Source organism: Antedon bifida, chromosome 1 (assembly GCF_963402885.1).
Source record: "Antedon bifida chromosome 1, ecAntBifi1.1, whole genome shotgun sequence".
Classification (NCBI taxonomy): Eukaryota; Metazoa; Echinodermata; class Crinoidea; order Comatulida; family Antedonidae; genus Antedon; species Antedon bifida.
The window spans coordinates 28,440,176-28,457,372 of NC_136226.1; the positions used below are offsets into that span (position 1 = coordinate 28,440,176).

The 17,197-nt window shown below is 32.3% G+C and overlaps 2 protein-coding genes across 2 annotated transcripts; both read left to right on the forward strand.

The window, feature by feature from the left end:
• The first annotated feature begins 437 nt into the window (after positions 1-437).
• LOC144848550 (cytosolic 5'-nucleotidase 3-like) lies at positions 438-8,460 on the forward strand. The gene is made up of 8 exons (XM_078705361.1): positions 438-646; positions 1,097-1,195; positions 1,633-1,702; positions 2,891-3,023; positions 3,632-3,721; positions 4,564-4,726; positions 5,238-5,438; positions 6,260-8,460. The coding sequence occupies exons 1-8, from the start codon at positions 521-523 to the stop codon at positions 6,356-6,358; spliced, it is 981 nt and encodes a 326-aa protein (XP_078561487.1). The 5' UTR covers positions 438-520; the 3' UTR covers positions 6,359-8,460.
• Positions 8,461-9,959: 1,499 nt separating this feature from the next.
• LOC144848530 (serum paraoxonase/arylesterase 2-like) lies at positions 9,960-16,940 on the forward strand. Its single transcript, XM_078705323.1, has 9 exons — positions 9,960-10,035; positions 10,675-10,745; positions 11,760-11,815; positions 12,448-12,634; positions 13,378-13,501; positions 14,300-14,497; positions 14,603-14,687; positions 15,574-15,705; positions 16,112-16,940. Exons 1-9 carry the CDS (start codon positions 9,971-9,973, stop codon positions 16,283-16,285), a joined length of 1,092 nt encoding a protein of 363 aa, XP_078561449.1. The 5' UTR covers positions 9,960-9,970; the 3' UTR covers positions 16,286-16,940.
• Positions 16,941-17,197: the final 257 nt, after the last annotated feature.

Sequence of the window (17,197 nt, forward strand, 5' to 3'; positions counted from 1 at the left end):
AAACTGTCGGCCTTAGATACTATAGCTACCGCGATGAAAAAGCTTCTTAATGAGTATATCCTCTTGGGACATAGCTGGCTATATTACAGTATATTAACATAATGTTAATGATAATGATAATGAAATATAAAATATCGATATTGCCATTTGCTGCTGCAGTATTTTCTTCCACAGTTTTGATTTGAATATATATAATAATAATATATTATAATAATACATTTTTTACTAAACTTATAAAGTATTTTGTAATGTGTAAATTATCTGTTAATTGTTTAGTTAAACTGGACCTGAAATGGATTTTTGATTTCCAAGTATTTCACACGGGATCATTGAAACAATATAAAAATTTCTTTTCAGAGAAAGTTCTAACATAACCAGTGGTCACTTATGGGTCACCGTAGTTATTTTCAAAGATAGTAGGGCGCCGCCACGCTATCTTTTTTCATTAACTCCTTTGAGCCTTGGCTCCTCATCGACGTGGGATATTCGCACAAAACTGTACCATTTAACATAAAATATAATGAAAATGCAGTCTTCCACATTTAAAATAGCCGTAGGGGCGGGTGTAGTATTATCTGGTGCTGTTTTAGTAACATATTACTTTCGTGGTAATCGCAAAACAAAACGTACAAGATTGATTGAAATGGTGAGTACTATCCAGGCACGTCATCGTACCCGACCAGCAGGAATAGGATAGGAAATACCCGACCCGGCGGGGCTGGGATAGGGTATCATTGCTAGGTAGACAGTAGGCCTAGGCCAACTACCGTTTGAAAATTAATTTAAAACAGTTTTGTTTATAGTTATACACTGCAGATAAATTGGTGTGTGTTAGGCCTATTCCCCCTCCCCCTTTTAAAAAAATTGTTTGTGCTGTCTGTTATAATATATACTGCTGTACATTAATACCCTGTACAGCAGTACTTTTTTCAGCCACACTTTCAATTAAACATGTATTCACCATCTTTAATTTGTTTTTAAGACTTGAACTTAAAAATGAGTTGAGTGAAATATTGAATTGAAGTAAGTATAACTTTTGATATAGGCCTAACAATAAGATAAATAAAGTCTGCTAACACCAATCTTAATTCTATAGATTCCTGAAATTCAAAAAGCTCACATTCACATTAAAGACCCAGATAGGGTAGAGGAAATTGTGACGGCTCTCATCAAGGGTGGGCGTAACAAACTTCAGGTTGGTAAAAAAAAAAAGTGTTTTTTTAAATTAAATTTTAATCAAGTTGCATTTTGTGTAGATTTCTTTTTTATTTGCAACTTGTTATATGTTGATATCTTTCATATTTTAGTTTATTTTATTTATTTGTTTTTTGAAATTACAAGTACTGTCTCTTTTATACATATATTTTTTTTTTTCCCCGGAAATACCAAATGTGATGGTGGGACTACTATTTGTGTTACCAAAGTATTGTGCCATTAGGTGGAATTACTAGATCATTGTTGGTAATTCATGTGGCAAAAAGAATTTTAACATTTATTTTTTTTCAATTCCATCATTCAAGCAAAAATTACTTATTCATTAGGAAGTGTATTTGTACTTTCAAACACTATTCAGAATGTTTTATTGTGCGGAATATTTTAATTCAACTGTTTATTTCTTACTATTTTTTGTAGGTTATATCAGACTTTGATAGAACAATAACCCGATATAAGTGCAATGGAATAATATTACCTACAACACACGGTGAGTCATATTACACACTGCCTTTAATTAGAAAACTTATGAAATAAAAAAACATTTGGTAGACAAGGATTTTGAGAAACACATGCCTCACAAAATGTGAATATTATAAAGTATCATTTCAATCCATCGTGTGGGTTTGATTAGGAACCATGCAGATATTGTTATGCACAGACAGAATCTGAATAAAAGTATCATTTTAATTAATCATTATGGTTTAAGAGCCGTCTTTATACAAAAATGTTGAAAACCAAGTACATAAGGCATGTGTTCCAAATTAAAGGTACCATTTTTTTTTGCCTACAGTAGGTAAAATAGAACATGTTTGCAGATTAATAGCAATTAAGGCAGTACTTAAAGAAACATTGACTTTTATTATCTTTTTATTGTTAAAACCAATTGTTTTTGTCTACATTCAACTCTCACTATCACATTATTCCTATACAACACATTATGCCTATACAATACATTATACCTATACAACACATTATGCCTATACAATACATTATGCCTATACAATACATTATACCTACAATACATTATACCTTCTTTCTTAAGCTACAGTAAGCTATTCCTACCCTTACTTTATTCTAATGACTGCATTCAACTCTCACTATCACATTATGCCTATACAATACATTATACCTTCTTTCTTAAGCTACAGTATTAGCTATTCCTACCCTTACTTTATTCTAATGACAGCCTTAAGAATTCGATAATAATAGGCTTATCTAGTGGAGTTTGAAATATACAGGTTGTTTGTATCACTGTACTCTGTTGTATTTAACCAAAAAAATCAGACTTATAATAATTAAATATAAATTAAATACAATTTAATTTTAAATTCAATAATATGGTATATTTGAATATTTAACAAATTTGTCTAAAAGCCATATTTATCACACATGTTTAGCGTTCTTCATACGGTAGTTAGACTTTTATCATAATATTTTTTTTTTTATACCTGCTCACCAAACTCTGGTTTTGAACAAATACTATCTTTTATTTTTACTATTAAACAACGATATAGTACAATAGTTGTACACCATATTTATACATACTAACATGATTTACAATTTTACATGATAGTCTATGTTGAATCTTCCTATGCATTTTATAGACAATTAGTCTGTTATACCACTAATAATGTCCTAAATATAATGACGTAATCATCTTGTTTTTGATTTGTAGCAATACTTGAAGGAAGTACAGTTTTGTCAGATGAGACTAAGAAAAGGGCGCAAGATTTGCGAGACCACTACTACCCCTTAGAAATGTCATCAAAGTTATCAGATGATGAAAAATACTCCTTAATGACAGAGTGGTAAGGAAAAGAATGTTTTTGAATAATAAATCGTTTAAAAAAAAATGTTTTAATAAGGCCTTATGGTATCAGCTGGTATATACAGTACCACTGTATTAAAAAAAACTAGATGTTATCAGTGAGTGTGAACTGAGAAAGCTGTTTTTTACGTTCATAGCTCACTGAATTGAGGTCTAAAGCTCTGTCTACACTATCAAACTTTATGTGACAAAAAAATACGATGTGCCCATATAAGGACATGATGATGTCATATCACTACCATTTTTAAGCATATCACTACCATACATTTATATTTTTTATTTTAGAATATAAAAGGATCCCAATGGAAATAAGCTAATAAACTTTTTGGGCTATCCTGGAAAATCTTTTATAAATGTATTTGTGATGTCAGTAATTTATGTTATCACTTTGTATGTATTTTTTATGATGATTTTCCTAATAAATTCCAATCAAATAATGTAGACAGAGCTTTACACCACTTTAAAACTCTAGATTGTACAAACAGCCCAACAAAGCCCTTCCTTCCATACAGGTATGTCTGATCACACCCTCTTCTTTCTGTAATGCTTTTTTTGAAAAAAACAAATGTGTTTAATATTTATACCAAGGTGGTCACAGGCACATGAAATACTTATTGGCAGTGGAATAAACAAGAAAGACGTCACAGATATGGTTGTACAGTCAAATGTTATGTTAAGGTATGCAATAAAAATAATATACAAATAATGAATGTTTATGAGTGTAATGGTACAAATAATGGCACGAGGTGAATAATGAAAGGTTATATTTCAACGAGGTGATAGCCGAGTTGAAATATAACCTTTCATCATTCACCAAGTGCCATTATTTGTACCATTACACGAATACAAGACAAAAAAAATGTTTCAAAAAGTACTATTAAACGATCGTTTAATAGTGCGTACATTGCACGCCATGACAATCGTCCGATCAAATGACAGGAATTTATTTAGATGTTATATAATATACAATATTAAATACACAGTATTATAATTCCACATCTATTTGATAGTAGTATTGAGAAAAAACATACAAAATAAAATGGTTATGGAGTCCTTGGCAATTCCTATTTACAAGCGCTTTTTTTTAATTGATGCTCTGCTTTAATGCTGCATTTAATAATCAATAATAGCTCTCAATGCGCACATTGTTATCCCGGTCATTTTTTGGATCAAACATGTATGGAAACATTCTCCCATAATAATGCAGTACTGTAGTAATCGGCACAAAGTTGTGTCTTGATCTAACCGGTATCTATTTTATACACCTGGGTGGGGAGAGACAAATGTAAGTAAAGTATCTTGCCTAAGGATACAAGAAATGCGGCAAGAATTGGATTCGAACCACGATCTCACGATCAGCAATCCGATTTCCAACACACTGCGACACACGCCCTCGCATGTCTGTTTTGGATTGCTCCAAGCCTAATTTTCAAAAGTCTGGTTTTGATTGCATAGTTTTTGAGTAACAACAGAATAAATTTTATCTTGTTTCACATCACATTTTTACTTCTATTTCTTAGGGAAGGTTGTGACCAGTTATTTGATCTGCTAGCAAGCAATAGTGTGCCTTTACTGGTGTTTTCAGCTGGTATAGCAGACATTTTGCATGAAGTCATTAAAGAACGAGCTACAATGCACGACAACATGTCCATTATGTCTAACCAAATGGAATTCAATGCTGACGTAAGTAACATATTTTTAAAATTTTATTTCCAGTATTTCATTTCATAAAAAAATGTAAATTACATTACAAATTAATACAAAAAAATAGTAAGTGAATTTCGTTGCTTGTTCCAATCCATGTGTCTTTAATTCCATTCAATGATCTTTTTTATATTTTCACCTCAGAACAAGCCTTTAGTTCAATTTAAAAACAAACATTACTCTTACTAAGCTGAGGGAGCAGTAAAGCTATTTGTGGTAATGGTGAAATTTCTCTACAGTAAAGGATAGTGATTGTACAGTAGCAAGCCTGTATTCAGGATTGTTACAAGAAATGTTGGAGTGTGGACTAGATGTGGTGTCTGCTTGCTAGGTATTATGAATGGCCAGAAAATTACCATGAGCTAAGCCTACTATTCTACTGTAAATTTTGCAGGTCTCTAGGCCAATTCAGGAAAAGGGCTTGGTTTCTTCGAGGATATTAATTATTCAATTAACTTTCTTTAATCTGTATTTTAATTTTTGTCGACAGGGAAGGTTAGTAGGTTTCAAGGGAAAATTGATACACACGTACAATAAAAGAGAGATGGCCAAAATTAACCAAGATTACTTTGATCGTAATAAAACGCGAACGAATGTTTTGTTGATGGGCGACACGATTGGTGATCTGCAGATGGCAGAGGGCCTCAATCCAGCTGATAATGTCCTTAAAATTGGCTTCCTGAATAGTCACGTAAGTTGAGGGTATATTTCTCATCATAAATAGTTATTTTAATCATTATATGAATATTGGAGTAGCTCCATTCATAGTTTTAAAAACAGAATTAATGATAGTGTGTAATGGCTTAAAACCACATTTAGGAATGTACTTCCACAATCCAACATTCTTTATCCTTGGTGCAAACATGGAGAAATAAGTTATTTCTCCATGGTGCAAAGTAATATTTTAGGTTGTAATTGTTGAAGATTTTCTGGTTAAAGTTGTTTTGTTTGTATTTTACTGTTTATGCATGCGCTATCTGAAATAAAAGAAATTAATGAATTGTTATATTTATTATAATGAATGGGGAAAATATTTTCATGAGTTGAAAAATTGGCTGTTCTATAAATTGGCTATTCTATCTATTGGCTATTCAATAAATTGACTATTTTATAAATGGACTGTTCTATAAATTAGCTATTCTATTAATTGGCTATTCTATAAATTGGCTGTTCTATAAATTGACTGTTCTATAAATTGACTATTCTATAAATTGGCTCTATAGATAATAGGTCAGTCAGGCTTTCAATAAAAAAAATAAACAATTTTTAATCAATGAATAAAATATTTTATATTTTCCGAATACAAAACAATCAACTCCTACTTTTCTAAAAGGAACCTTTTATTCAATTAATCCGTCACTTTCATTCGAATCAGATGTCAAAGGCTAGGCAATTTAAAAAAAAACCATCTTGTTTTTTTTTTAGTAAATTGACATTTAGGGGTGATTGGTTTGTATGAGTGTAAAATATTGTTTCTTTTTATATAATAATTCCGAACTTTTTTTTTTCCAGTTTGAAAATCTTGAAGTGTACAAGAGTAAATATGACATTGTGATCATGGATGATAGTAGTATGGACGTAGCTAATGCAATTCTCAACAAAGTCATGTGATCAACGTCATGTGACCAATAAATCATGAACAGTATTATAATATAATAATTCGAATCCATCTACTTCCAAACATATTTCACCAAACCTAATCTATTATATCAATTAAGTTTAATTAACTATATTTTTGGACTATGGTATATCTTACTCCAAGTAATAAGTAGTTTTTTTTTTAAATAACACACTTTTTTATATATATTTGCAACAATTTCACACCAGATTGCATGTGTTTTAATGTTATGATTTTTTTGTTAGCAATTTTTCTCATAATTTCATAGCATTATTAATAAATAAGTTATGTTTATGATTTTGTGAAGTGATTTTGTGAAGTTTTTTTTTTAAATTGATGTGCATGTTATTCCACACCAGATTGCATGAGTTTTAATGTTATGAGTTTATGAATATTTTTTTAAAGCAATTTTTCTCACAATTTTAAAACATTAAAGTGTAGCTCCAAGTTTAAAATAAAATAATACAAAAAGTCCTTTTAAAAAAAAAAAGAAAAAAAGAAGCTTGTTTCATGATGCTCTCTTTCCTTTACTGCTGACTAAAAATAGGTATGGTTATTATATATATATCTATAATATTAATGGTGTTGGAAATTTTATATTTTATAATAACCAATAGAAATTTTATACCCGGACTACTCTTAATACTAAAAATAAGTGGGGTTATTGTCGTTGAAAAAGTTTATACTTTATAATAAACAATAGAAATGTTATCCCCGGAGCTACCCTTTAAAGACAAAAATTTATGTTATATTTAATGATTATATGTTTTGCTATTTATAGCAGATTGATATTGGAGTGTTTGTGGAGGCAAGTTTAATGAGGAATTAAAAGCTTTATTATATTTTGTATGCAACGTTATATTAGTAAAAGTGGGCAATTGTATAAGGTTCATTTTTTTATGTATTGTTAGATTAGTTACTATTGTACTGTACTGTGTAACATGCCCTTTTTGTTAAGACAATTCAAATTCAAAGCTGCTGTAGCCAGATTTATGTTGCCTTCGGTACTGTAACTATTAAAAAGTTTTAAAAAATTATAATTTTTTTCTTTTTAATTGAGTTATGCTTGTAAATCTAAGGATATATGCCATGTGGATGCTACTGCACTTTCGCACCTACGATTATCTTTTACAGTTAGGTTAGGCTCGAGAATTGTACTTTATACCATGGTTCAAGCAGCATTACTGCTGATCAGTTAGAGATAATCCCAATAGGTGCGAAAATGCAGTTCGTTTTGGATTTGTATATTTGTTACTATTTCATATGCTAGGCAGTACCGAAATCAAAATAAATCTGGGAAGGCAATGACTACAAGCTGGGTTACAATCTGAGGCATGTCACACAGTAGCGTGATGCCAGAGTATACAGTAGTAGTATTCTATATACGTTTGTGTTGAAAAAACCAAATGTTAATGTTCAATGTCAATAAAAAATGATCTTGTTTTTTATCTTACTGTTTAATATTCAATGGCCTATAGCAATATCTTTGACAAATAATACATTATATCTTTAACAAAACAGCAAATTATAGCTTTGATATAAATAATTCTCTTAGTATTGTGTGTAAAGAAATTTGTTTCCTAATTAAAATATGTATTTTAAAAATATTTTTTTATAAATGGTAAATATTTTTCATTTTTTGGGGGTGTGTTTTATTTATATATTTTGTTTGTAGTATGTATGATGTATTTAGTTTTACCACACAGCATTTACTGTCCTCTCTCAATTTAACAACTTTAATTACATTTAAATATTCAGCATTTTTAAAGAACATCCATTAAGGGGTCACCTATATGATCTTAGGACGTTTCCCCTAATAGGGATGTCCCCTGAATAGAAGCTGGCCGCATATGTTAAAAACATATCATTCCTCTTGTACACAAAAGGTTTCCCTTTAATAGGGGGTCCTAAGAAGGGGTTATATTGTTACAATTGTACTAGTGATTTAATTGTCTTAAATCTGGAGGTGTTCTTTAAAATAACTTTGTATTATATTTTAGACGCTATTTAAAATATTTTTTGAGACATCAATGTAATCTTATTATGTTTTACTATTGGTCATACATTTATCATAAAGTATTTTGTTTAATACAAATTGTGTGTGATTGGAATTGATTGAATTTGTGATGCCAATATTTGGCTGTCGTTTATGACATATGTCCATAACAAGCATGTGTCATTTTTGTGGGAAGTTTGTATATGAAACAAATATAAGAATTGTATAGTTTAAATAAATAGAATATTGATGAGGGAAAACATATAAAAGATAATTATGTTTTGGAGGCTGTGTGTTGTAGTCTGGGTAGCGAGACGTCAAGGAATAACAATTTTGCGTCCAGGTATCTTTATTTTCTCTCCTACCAGTATTTCAGAGCTGGACAAAACATATAATAAGCAACCGCCATATTATATGTTATACTAGTACCATGTTAAAGGCACATTTACACTAGGATGATAATTTACACTAGGATGATACCGATTGACGATAAATAGACAAAATATGCATTTTTCGTAAATAAAAGAAAAGAAATTTAAAAACTTTTCATTCTTGAAATATAGAATAACCATCTATGCTTCCTTTGATGAAAATGATATTTTCACACGTCCAATCAAATGACGTCATGATTAGTAAGAACAATAATAACATGACAATACAACGATGTTATTGTTTTTATTTATCATGACGTCATTTGATTGGAATTTTAAAAATATTATTTTTATCAAAGATAGCAGAAATGATTATCTACAGTTTTAGAACGAAAACCTTATTTTGTATTTTTATGGAGACAAAAATAAATAAATGAAATAAAACAAAGGTACAATTAGGATGATGTAGGCATGGTAAATTAATTGGAAAACCTGATGATATTAAAGCTGTTGCGTCACAACCTGCGCCAAGATCAGTTCCACGCCACATAATAGATAGCAAACTACAGTTACTGTTGGTATTTGTCGCAGCATATACGATAAAAGGACTGTCGAGTATCTTGGCAAGGCGAGCACAGTGTGTCCTGTTGGTGGAGTGCAAGGGGAGTGCAAGCAAAAGGGGTGTGTGATTGAGCAATGGTGTGTCAGCAGAAAGTGTACAAAAAGGAGAAAAAAAAAACTGAAATTATCTGCTACTTTTATTAAATGTCTTCATCATAATTATTCAAATGGCATATCATATTTATTTGAATAATCGTCCCGCCACGTGCATTATATACAATAATGTATTACAACACATTTCTATTTGTAGTAGAATTCATTGATTGACATGATCTACAATAAGTAACCATTTTGATTTTTACTGTGTTTTATCACTTCTTGATATCGATTGTGTTGTATTTTTATTTTTTTTATATCTATGGGGTATTTATTTGATAATACATGTTTGCATTCAAAAAATAAACGCCTCCCCCAAATAAACGCCTCCCTTAAATAAACCCCTCCTTTAAATAAACCCCTCCTGACCAATACGAATAACATTTAGGTAAGTACGGAGTCTAAAAAATCCATTGGACAGTTAAAACACCCTAAATATAAATATTCATATTAAAAAATGAATATTTATATCCAGGGTTGTCTCGGCGTTATTGAAGCGTATCATCTTGATTGAAGTAATTATGTGGAAGAAGTTACTTTTCATTGGTTTTTTGGCCATATTTGCGCGACACATCTTCTTAATAGCGTAAGAAAACACTTTCTGTTACTTTAGTAAATGTTAAAACTACCTAGACTTTTAGACTAGGCCTATAGGACTAGTAGGCCAGCACTGACTGGTCTGCTTATTAGAGTGTAAAGGCCCACCCAGCCATAGGCCTAGTAAACTGAACTGGTGGAAGGTAGCGCTTCCGCTCAAAGTTCATATCCGTCAGTGTGGCCATATCATTCAGTCAAAGACTGAATTAAGTTAGAATTTAAAGATTTTTACCAAATCGCATCTTTTAAGATATAATTGTCCCCCTGAAAAAAAAAAAAAATTTTATATTTTTGTGGAATATACCATTTTAATGTCACATAGTAGTTATTCACTTTGGCCAGAAATTGGATCGGAAAAAAATTATTTACTTAAAAAATTGAAAAGACGAAATAGCCAAATTGGCTGTCAGCCAATGGTTTTTTTTGTTGGATTTAATCGTTTCTTTTGTCTTTTTATAAGTGAAATAATTATTTTTGTTAATTTTTTTTCTACAGAAGTAAATAACTTTATTAAAACTGAAAAATGGGCTATTCAAAATCTGATTTTATTAATCTTTATATTTCATGTTTGTGGGGGGACAATAAATCTTGAATGATTTAAATATATGCTTTTGAAATTCTTTTTTAGACAAATCTTGGGTGTATTTAAAACTATCCACAATCATAAGCCAGGTCCATGCAGAGTAGTACCTGGTATAGGTAAGTTCAACACTGCATCTCTTTTACAGGGTGTTTCATAGAGACCTGGTTTAGGAACCCTAAGTGGCCCTCCAACGCTGGAGGTCTCGGGCTTTCTCGACATATTTTATTTTTCCCTCTAGGCACTGCTCTGGGACCCCCATAAGCTCTGGGCCCCCATAAGCCCTGGGACCCCCATAAGCTCTGGGCCCCCATAAGCTCTGGGGCCCCTCTGGGGCCCCATAAGCTCTGTGGCCCACATAAGCTCTGTGGCCACATAAACTCTGGGGCCCACATAAGCCCTGGGACCCCCATAAGCTCTGGGGCCCCATAAGCTCTGGGGCCACATAAACTCTGGGGCCCACATAAGCTCTGGGGCCCACATAAACTCTGGGGCCCACATGAGCTCTGGGGCCCACATAAGCCCTGGGACCCACATAAGCTCTGGGGCCCACATAAGCTCTGGGACCACATAAACTCTGGGGCCCACATAAGCTCTGGGGCCCCATAAGCTCTGAGGCCCACATAAGCTTTGTGGCTTACATAAACTCTGGGCCCACATAAACTCTGGGACCCACATAAGCTCTGGGCCCACATAAGCTCTGGACCCCTGGGTTTAGCCAGCAAGTGCTCATATTTGTTACGCTACTGCTCTCTAATAAATTGTTCAGTTAACAATGTAGAACTATCAGGATACAATGTACCTACAAGGTATAATCTAGTTGCCATCTGGGTGATGCGAAAATTGTAAATGCATAACTACAGTATTGCATTATAAGGCTTATAATATTCTTTTTGAAAAAAATGACACATTTGATGTCTGGAAATTACATTATTATTGTTAAGATAACATTTCACCATACAGCAAAACATTTTAGGTTTTGCATGGAAAAACCTAGGTGGGTCTAGGCCTAAACCAGCAGATCATATTGCATTTTTTGGGGGTGTGGCTGTACTATTATGTTAATATACTATTGCATTTGACTTCAATAGACCCAATTTACAATTATTTTTGGTTTATATTTCATATTCCAGTTAATGGTTCCGAAGACATCTATGTGCTGCCAAATGGACTGGCGTTCATCAGTTCGGTAATAACATTTTTCTCAAATAAATCAAAATTATATGTTTAATATTATAATATAGATTAGAATGCCAAAATGATTGCATTATTAAGCTCTGTCTACACAAACAAACAAAATGTGACACGATGATGTCATATTACTACCATATTTGGGCATATCACTGCCATATTTGGGCACATCACACTTTTTTTTGTCAAACTAGTAATTTGATAATGTATAGTACTGGATCATTTTGCATTATCAATATTTTTATGGTAATGATTTGGAGTGTGCGCCCTCTCCCTTTTGACATCTAAATTAAAATTATGAACTACTCTTTGCTGCCTATTTTTGACAGACTATTATTATTAATTGTCAGCCCTTCACCGTTTAAAAAATCCAAGATCCGCCTCTGGTATCGCAATGCAATAAAATTTGAGTGGTGGTAACGGTAAGCGGAAAACCTTGTAGCTTGGCCCACGTAGAATCTGTATCTATCCTTTGCAGAAACCACCCGTCTGCTCTTTGTGTAAATGGTCATAAGGAATAACATAGATTCTATACTTTCATTACCATAACCGCTCGTCTCTGTAAATTGGTCTTTAGACTGTAATAACAAATTATCACAATTTCAGTTAATAGTTTTTGTCTAATTATAGGGTATTTCACTGGACCATTATACAGAAGGGAATGATCCTAGAATACGCCAGTTTGAAGGAGGCATTTACCGATTTGATTTTAACAAACCAGACGAAGAAGCAAAGCTTATACCGATAGAGGGCGATGTTCCTAAAAATAATGGCTTAAGACCGCATGGCCTTGATGTATGGCAAGATGGAAAAACAGGTTTTTTGCTGTTTGTTTTTCAATTTCACCACAAATATTTGCTATATGACTTTTTCAAGTCCATTGGAGGAATTTATAAGGTTCAACCGCCTATTCCAATTTATAGACCAGCAACCACCCTCACACGAGCAGATGTATAAAGATTAAAGAAGACTTAATAGACATTATACATTAAATACATAGAAAATATTTAATAACAAACTATTGTACATCACACCTAGAAAAATTAGTTTACCATGCTAAATTAGTTCACAAAGTAAGGTTTAAAACAACAAAACATCAACCATGCGTTTCCAGCATGGTCTATTCTTTTCCATTTCCGCGTAATAATCTACACCCGGTAAATCAAGTAATGTTTTTATGATATAAATTACTATAAAATATATGTTATTAAATAAGCCACAATGTAAAATTTAATCAATATTTATTTTTTCTACCAGAAACAAGAAACAATATTGAAATATTAAAAAACTATCTTTTGTAAAACTATGTCAAAAACAACGCGCCCGGTAGTTGACATGAACTGTAATTTACGAGCAATTAAGTATCCAAACTGGCATGTAGTTGATAATATTTTTTATCATGAAAACAGTACTGGTGATCCAGGCTTAGATTAATGTGACCGAAGAAGTTATATACATCCTGACTTTATGCGGTATGCCCTAACGCATTACTGTTACAGGGAAAACCGCGGAATACTCATTCTTCTGATATATATTCTTTGGTTTTATTCATCTTTTCAGGTATGGTACGTCTGTTTGTTGTGAATCACTATGCATCTGTGGACGCAATAGAAGTGTTTGATTTCGATCAAGAAAGGATGGTTTTGAAACATCATAAAACTATCCAAGACAAGCTGTTTTACAGGTAAATTGTTGGCCCATCAGGGTGGCAGGGATGTAGCCATAAAGTGGTCAGGTTTTTTGCCAAAAAAGGGAATAATTTCTGTTCAAGCCACTGGGTTTTCAAAGGATGGTTTTGAAACATCATAAAACTATCCAAGACAAACTGTTTTACAGGTAAATTGTTAGCCCATCAGGGTGGCAGGGATGTAGCCATAAAGTGGTCAGGTTTTTTGCCAAAAAAGGGAATAATTTCTGTTCAAGCCACTGGGTTGTCAAAGGCCTCTGTGAAAAAGTGGTCAGGTTGAAACCTTACAAACCATACTGGTGGCTACGGCCCTGGTTGGCATTCAAAAAGGGCAATTGGTACACTATTAACTGGGTTCACTTTAACTGATAGATTGAAGTCGCCATGGACTACAACGTTTTAAGAATTAAAACAACTGCTTGAGCCATTTGGTGGAGACCTAAAACCAGAAAATAGATCATCAAAAATACTTTGTTAAAGTTTTACCCATTTTGCCAACAATTTGGGGAAAAAATGGCAATTAAATTCTGTGTGTATTACATTGTTTAATTAAAGATAAGCTCCAATTTTGATTTATGTTACCGTTTGATTTGAAATATTTTGTGTTTTGCTATAGACCAAAGACCAATCCATTTGGAAAAATTGGAATGTACTCAATGGCCTAAAAGAATGTTGGACTTCATTGTAAATTGTAGAAAACAATTACAATGACGAATGACGTATGTAGTAATATTTATAAAAAAAATCTTGATATTTTGTAGTGTAAAATGCTTCTCTTTGGTTTTTTTTAAACAGTGTTAATGATGTAGCAGCTACTGGGCCCGATAGCTTTTACTTCACCAATGACGGTTACCACCATGGTATAAAGCGTGTATTTGAAGGCCTGTTAATGAGAGCATGGGCTAACTTTGGATACTATGATGGTAAAGAAGCAAAGATCATTGTGGACGGTGGCCATGGATTTAATGGAATCAACATGTCGCCAGATAAAAAGTAATTTATTAAAAAATAGAGTTGTCCCTACTATAATGAACTGTTTTTGTTGTACCCAAAAGATGCTATGCTATTTATTTCGCATTTTCTTTTATTATATTATAGAATAGTGTATGTGAATGAAGTTTTGGCCGGTGGGGCAATGCATATATGGCAACGAGAATCAGATAATTCTCTGTCGTTGATTGAAGTAAGCACATTGGTCACATGATTTTGCAGTGTAACTGGACTGAATTGCACATATGTGTTGACGACAAACTGTACTACTTTCATCTCCCCTAAGGATCTCTTCGTGCCAAGCAGTTAATAAATAACGATAATTTGTCTGTCCACAGGGGCTGCCAGGGCCAGTACACCGTGGTAACCCCTACTACTACAAGATGCATTTTCCAGTGCACACAACCTACAGTACTTAGACTTGTTTTGTGGTTAAAGAGAGTCTTGAGCCTGTGCTGATTTTATGGCCATGGCTTACCCATGCCTTAAAGCTTGGCCAAACATTTTATTTCAATCTGTTTTGTTGATCAAAGTTGTTTAGGTCTAGCATAGTGCTTACAGTATTTTACAATGTGTTTAAGGCCTAGCATTGTTCTTCTTTTACATAAGTACACAACTTAATTGTATATAAGTACACAAATTAATTGTAAATAAGTACACAAATTAATTGTATATAAGTACACAATTTAATTGTATATAAGTACACAACTTAATTGTACATAAGTACAAAATTTAATGGTACATAAGTACACAACTTAATGGTACACAACTTAATTGTATATAAGTACACAACTTAATTGTATATAAGTACACAACTTAAATATATATAAGTACACAACTTAATTGTATATAAGTACACAACTTAATTGTATATAAGTACACAACTTAATTGTATATAAGTACACAACTTAATTGTATATAAGTACACAACTTAATTGTATATAAGTACACAACGTAATTGTACATAAGTACACAACTTAATTGTATATAAGTACACAACTTAATTATATATACACACAATGTAGTGTGCAACAAGTCACTTTTTTTTTTTTATTTAAATTTAAATTTTTTTTTTTCAGAGTATGAAGTTTGACAGTCTTTGTGACAATGTGTTTGTTGATGAGGCTGGTGATATCTGGCAAGGTTGTCATCCAATTGGTCACATGTTTCAGTCACATGCACAGAACTTGTCATTACCATCTCCGTCTCAGGTAAGTGACTTTCGACAACATCTGCAAATTCCTATTGGTTAGTATAACAAGTACAATTTGCTGGAGTTGTTTTTATATTTATTATTATAAGTAGCCTCTTCAGTAAAAGACTGTTCTCCCTGAGGCCCCAGTTATGATAAGTGACTGTGTGCGACAGTGGCCGAGTCACCGGGGTAACCCTCTACTCCTTATCCGAGAAGACTCGTTCTACCAGCAGAACCACACGTAATTACGGTTCCACTGTCTTAACCGCTCAGCCATTCACACGATGTAGGTTCAATGCGAAAGTTCTTGTTGAGCACTACTATGACTATTTATGCACTAGGCTAGGCCCTAACAACTTGTAAAATAAACACTACGCTAGGCTTAACAACTTGTAAAATAATTACATTTGCTAATTTTTCAGGTAATAAATGTAAAGTTTTTAGACAAGAGCAGAAAACGTTACGAGATCAGTGAAGTGCTTAGCAACGATGGAAGCCTGGTGTCAGGATCGTCGGTGGCAGCATACTATAGAGGCGCTATGTTGATTGGCACAGTTTTAGACAAAATGGCGTATTGCAAAATTGTGGCATTTTAATCATATTTTAACAAAAACACTGTTAGTCTTTCACAATACTACAGTACTATGAATGTTTTTTCCTCACATTTAATCATATTTAAATTTTCAAAAATAATAATGTACTTAAAACAGATGCTTAGATGTCTTTAAACTGATCTAAGTCTTTTATAATTAAGTATGTATTTTTCTGACATTTAATGTCTTAAATGTTAATTGTAAATGTAAAACAGTGTCATTTTTCTTTTATTCAAATGATTATTGCAAAATTTGCTACTGTTAAAATGTTGTCTAGTAGCATAAAAATTTCTCTTAAATTTACATATTCAATGATATTTAAATTTGTAGAGAAATTTACATATTCAACTTATAGGTATTTCATGATGGTAATTCTGCTTTACCGCTGATGAAAAATAAGTGGGGTTATTGTTGTTGAAAAGGTTCATTATAATAAACATTAAGAATGTTATGCCCGGAGCTACCCTTTAACCTCCAATAATGTTTTTTTTCCCTATAACAATACAGTACTTTAGTTACTAGTCGTTTCCACTCTATAAGATATATATATATGGACTTAAATATAAATATGATATAGAATAACAATTTTAAAACAATTATAAAGTGATCAGTACTAGTTTACTAAAGACAATTGTCAATTTATATTTGAATAAATAACTGATTTAATCTATAAAAAACATTATATTATAATTTATTTTCTACTCTGATGTGAAGATGTTTTCATTAACAATTATTAAAAAGTCGGAATAGGCGATACATTTATTATTCTGAAATACAGAGAGAGACACACCCTTTGGCGATAGTTGTCTTTTCTTGTCTCTCCTCAGTGCTCCCCTTTTATGTTTCTGCAATGAAAGAAAATAAATAAAATATACAGTAGTTTTATTTGGATCGATCTAATAAATTCCGACCCAA

Coding starts and splice junctions, on each gene's coding strand:
- LOC144848550 (XM_078705361.1), top strand. CDS start 521: ATGAAAATGCAGTCTTCCACATTTAAAATAGCCGTAGGGGCGGGTGTA. Junction 1,196..1,632: donor GTGGGCGTAACAAACTTCAG/GTTGGTAAAAAA, acceptor TATTTTTTGTAG/GTTATATCAGACTTTGATAG. Junction 5,439..6,259: donor TTGGCTTCCTGAATAGTCAC/GTAAGTTGAGGG, acceptor TTTTTTTTCCAG/TTTGAAAATCTTGAAGTGTA.
- LOC144848530 (XM_078705323.1), top strand. CDS start 9,971: ATGTGGAAGAAGTTACTTTTCATTGGTTTTTTGGCCATATTTGCGCGA. Junction 10,746..11,759: donor CAGAGTAGTACCTGGTATAG/GTAAGTTCAACA, acceptor TTCATATTCCAG/TTAATGGTTCCGAAGACATC. Junction 13,502..14,299: donor CAAGACAAGCTGTTTTACAG/GTAAATTGTTGG, acceptor TTTTTTAAACAG/TGTTAATGATGTAGCAGCTA.